Genomic DNA, 4,771 nt, shown 5'->3' on the forward strand with positions numbered 1-4,771 from the left:
CGAGAAAACCGAGGCTGGAGCATCGGCCGGCCCACCCAGCTCACTGTCCTCCCTCTCTCCTCGCCGCTCTTCCTTCTCTCTCTCCTTCTTTCTTTCTTTGTTTATTGACTATATTGGAGCGACACTGGTTAATAAAATTATATAGGTCTCAGGGGTACAATTCTACAATACATCATCTGCGTATTGTATTGTGTGTTCACCACCCCAAGTCAAGTCTCCTTTTACTCTTTGACCTCCCCCACCCCATTCCCTCTGGTTATCACTATCTCATTGTCTGTCTGTGAGTGTTGTTTGTTTTTCTTAATCAGGGAACTGCCTTCTCCTAGGCTGAACAGCCGCAGCCGCAAACCCCCCCCCATCCCCCCCACCCCCCCCACCCCACCCCCCCCACCCCCCCCCCCCCCACCCCCCCCCCCCCCCGCTCTGGGATTCTGCAGACTGGCAGACTGAGCCAAACAGCGGGTGTTTCCCTCCCAAGGCACCTTTCATCCTGAGCTCTGGATGCAGCCCCGGAGGCAGAAGCTCACCAGGAGTTCCCGGCACACCGGTCAGACCCTCGTTCTCATCTCTCTGGCCGCCTCTGCTTCTGTTGACTCCTATATCGATTAAAAACCATTTCCAGGGGGAGAAAGACAGACAGACATGCGGCTTTCGAACTGGTTGTCAAAGAGGGAGGCAGCTGACTAAGGGTTGGAACTTCAGGGTGGGGATGAGAGTGGGTGGGGATTAAATAATAGAAAAACACCAGGGGAGTGGCCTTATTTTATTCTCCAGACCGTGATGCGGCTTAATGGGTGCTTTGCAAAGCTTAAGGAAGGCCTTGTTAGGTCCTGGACTCCAAGGGGTAATGAAGGGCGGGGAGGAGGAGACTCTGGGTTGTGGACTTGGCCTCCTCCACCTCCTCCAGCTTGGACATGTACCTCCATCCTTTGCATCTGAAAAACGAGCTTCAGCTCCCCCTGTACCCTCACCTCTTGCTCGGTCAGGCCTCAGAGGCCATCTGCCCGGACTCCTGCCCAGTACCCCCTGCACCTACGGCTCCCCTGCCCGAGCCTCAATAGACACAGTGACGCTCACGGTGCCGCAGCTCGACTTCAGTTCCCACTCCTGAGTGGCATTGTACGCCATTCCCGGGGAGCCTGTGCCCTGCCTAGGAGACAGCTGGACGTTTAGCCAGCGACACTGGGCCTCGTCACACGCAAGCACCACGGTACCTTCAGGGTTGCTGTAGGTGCACCGTCTCCAGGCTGCCCTTCCCTTTGCAGCCAGGTCCCAGCCGCCCCCCAGCTCCCCATCCTCTAGCCCTGGGGCCTGGAAGCCCAAGCGGTCCCGGGCGACAGGGCACACCAGCTGCTCCTCCTTCAAGGCAGGCAGCACCTGGCCCTTCAGGTAGGCAGGGCCCGCACAGTAGGTCTGGATGTTGAAGATCCTGTCACTGTACTGGTGCAGCCAGCTGAAGAGGTAGGACAGGTGGCAGTCACACTGCCAGGGGTTGCCGTGCAGGGCGAGGTTGAACAGGTCGTAGTTGGTGTCGAAGATGCCCTCTGGCAGCGTGGTCAGGAGGTTCCGGGAGAGGCTGAGCAGCGCGAGCTGGGACAGGTTCTGGAAGAGGTCTGCGGGCAGCGCCGTCAGGTTGTTGCTGCCCAGGTAGAGCTTGATCAGCTTGGTGAGGTTCCTGAAGACGCCGGCGGGGAGGTGAGTGATGGCGTTGTGTGAGAGCGTGAGGGAACTGAGGTTGGATAATTTGGCAAAGGTTCCCTCAGAGACAGTCTCCAGCTGGTTGTGGGACAGGGACAGGCCAACCAGGGCTGGGGTCTGGGCAAAGAGGCCGGCGGGCAGCACCCGCAGGGCATTCCCCTGCAAATTCAGGAAGGTCAGGCTGCCCAGGGCGGAGAAGACGGAGGGCGGCAGGTGCCCGATGGCGTTGTGCTGCAGCCACAGCTTCTCCAGGCAGAAGAGCTGTGAGAACACGGCCGGGGGCAGCGCCGAGATGGAGTTGCCATCTAGGAAGAGCTCCCGCAGGCTGCCCAGTCCGGCGAACACACGCTGGGGCAGGCTGGAGAGCAGGTTGTTGCTCAGCCGGAGGGTCTGCAGGCCACCTAGGGACTCAAACAGCTCCTCGGGCAGCTGGGCCAGGAGATTCTGAGCAAGGTTGAGGGTTTTCAGGTATTTCAGAGGCTGGAAGAGCCTCTTGGGCAGTGTCTGGAGCCGGTTGCCCTGCAGCTGGAGGGACTCCAGGGCGCCCATGTGGGAGAAGAGGCCCTCGGGCAGAGCCGCCAGCATGTTGAAGTTGAGGGTGAACCTGCCCAGCGAAGTCAGGTTGGAGAAGACCGCGCTGAGGTTGAAGAAGGTACTGCCGGTGATCTCCAAGTCCTGGAGCCTGGGCAGCCCCCCGAAGGCATCTGGCTCCAAGTGCTGGAGCTGAGTGTTGAGGAAGACCACCTTGGTCAGTTTGGGGCTGCTGCTGAAGGCCCTGGTTCCAACCGTGGTGAACGAGGTCTCTACGAAGACGATGTCCGTGGCGTGGGGCGGGATGTCCAGTGGGATGGTGGCCAGCGCCTCGTCAGAGCAGAACACCACCTGGCTGAAGCAGTCACATCCCACAGGGCAGGGCTGGCTGGGCCTGGCCAGGAGCAGGAGGCAGGCCCAGGGCAGCCAGGCTCCGGGAAGCATCTCCTAGATCCGAACGGAAGAGAAAACAGAAGTGGTGCCTGTCGAGGGCTGTGCACCTTGGGGACGGCCGCTCCGCACGGAGCCAGGTGGGGACTAGCTCTGTCAGGGAGGCCAGCTGTTTGGACAGCAGTTTATGTTTTTAACGGTTCACATACTACCTCACAGCAGCCTTGCAAGGTTAGTGGAACCAGGCTTCTAACCTCCTGACGGCAAGAATGGCATATGGCCCGTCCACAGCCACCCTGCAGGGTGCTGGCAGGACCAAGACCCAGGCCTCCTGGATTTCCTGTGTTCTTTCCAGATCGGAGAAAGGGGCAGAAAGGAGGCAGAAGGGCATGGAAGAAGGGCATAAAAGTCTGTGGGGATTGTGAAATTTTTAAGATAATATGTAAAATATGGGCAGATTGTTCCTAAATTGGAAATGTTTAAGCCATACCCTTCGTGCGTTTCCAAATCTCAGCACACTCTAGAGCCTAGTTAGGAAGAGATCTTACCATCTGCTCTTTGCACCTCTGCTGGGGGTGAAAGCAGCCTGGGTGGCAACGGGGCTCTTATCTTGAAATAAGTCTGTAGTACTGCTGCCAAAATGCTCTCCTCCTGCCCCTGGGTCCAACCCTCCCAGCAGGGGGCCAGGAACGTCCCCAGTGTGTGGGCAAGAGGGTCCCAGATGCCGGGATTTCACAGACCAGTGGGTTTTTGTTTTTAGGGCTTTGTTTTAAATAAGAGAAGGGGAGCAGGTTTTTAGTTTACTATATCTTAATTATTTTAAGAAAAAAAAAATGCCAGCATCCACCCACATGTCACAAGTTGGTGATTCAGCTTAAAACTGTGTTTTGGCTGTCTCAGTCCTTTGATGCACAAACCATTAGCCACCATGTAAAAATTGAGAAATATCACATTAAAAGTCCAGATCTCAGGGGAGTTACTGCTGTTCCCAGCCACATCACTGTTCCCATGGCTCCTAGTGGTTCGGAGTCCATACATTAGAATTCCAGCTCCATCACTCCCAGCTATGTGATCTTGAGTTTGTTACCTAGTCCGTCCCTGCCCCATTTTTTATCTGTAAAATGGAGATAATAACAGCACCTATTGTGTTAGCATAACTGAGGATTAAATGAATAAATGTAGGTAAAGATTTTAGATCAGTGTCTGAGATAGAGTGAGCAGTTAATAAATTATATAAATTATTGTTAAATGTTGCAAGCTACCATCATTACAGAAAAAAAGTACTTGAAGCCCTGGCCAGTTTGGCTCAGCGGTTAAAGCGTCGGCCTGCGGTCTGGAGAGACCCGGGTTCGGTTCCCGCTAAGGGCGTGTACTTCGGTTGCAGTTTGTCCCCGGCCCTGGTTGGTCGTGCGGGTGGCAGCCACTCGATGTGTCCCTTTCACGTCGATGTTTCTCTCACTCTCTCTCTCTTCCTCTCTCTCCCTCCCACTCTATCTGTACAAAAAATGGAAAAATGTCCTTGGGTGAGGATAAAAAAAAAAAAAAAAAAGTACTTGAACACCAAAATAATAGGAAAAACAAAATGCCCTTTAGATAGAATACATTTGGAAGGAAGGGAGGGACGGAGGATGGAAGAAAGGAAGAAAAGATGGAAAACCCTCAGGCAACATAATTCTCATTCTCCACTTCCCTGTCTTCAGTGAGAATTCACAATTGGCCCCAGCTGCCTCTCTGCTGCCCTCTTCTGGCTGCCTCATCTCAAAATTCAGCTTTGGGTTAAAGGGCTTCATGTGTCAAAGTCTCCAGCTAACATGGTGCTTACAAATGCCCCTGTACCCTCCTCCCATTCAGACACCCATTTTTTCAGGAGTTTTTCAGCCTAATCAATAGGGGAGTGACCATTTCTCCCTGAGAACGTGCACACCTCCCCTGAGGCTCCGCTGATGCACACAGACACCGAGTAAGCTGCAAGAGGTGGGTTTCACACCGTGGTAGGTGCAGCAGCTACTCAGGACACAAGAGGGAAGGGGACAAGCCTCAGGCATGTGTGTGCCTCCAGGTTCCATGGCCCCTAGACCAGCGGTTACAGAGTTCAGCTTTAGCCTGGGACGTTCCTCTCTTTTGATTGTGTGCACAGAGTACAGGTAAGAAG

The 4,771-nt window shown here is 54.7% G+C and overlaps 1 protein-coding gene across 1 annotated transcript; it reads right to left on the minus strand.

Moving 5' to 3' along the window:
• Positions 1–1,032: 1,032 nt before the first annotated feature.
• Positions 1,033–2,673, minus strand: CPN2 (carboxypeptidase N subunit 2). The gene has a single exon (XM_036243936.1). The coding sequence runs from the start codon at positions 2,671–2,673 to the stop codon at positions 1,033–1,035; it is 1,641 nt and encodes a 546-aa protein (XP_036099829.1).
• Positions 2,674–4,771: the final 2,098 nt, after the last annotated feature.

The sequence above is a fragment of the Molossus molossus genome, unplaced genomic scaffold, assembly GCF_014108415.1.
Source record: "Molossus molossus isolate mMolMol1 unplaced genomic scaffold, mMolMol1.p scaffold_m16_p_5, whole genome shotgun sequence".
NCBI classification, from domain to species: Eukaryota; Metazoa; Chordata; class Mammalia; order Chiroptera; family Molossidae; genus Molossus; species Molossus molossus.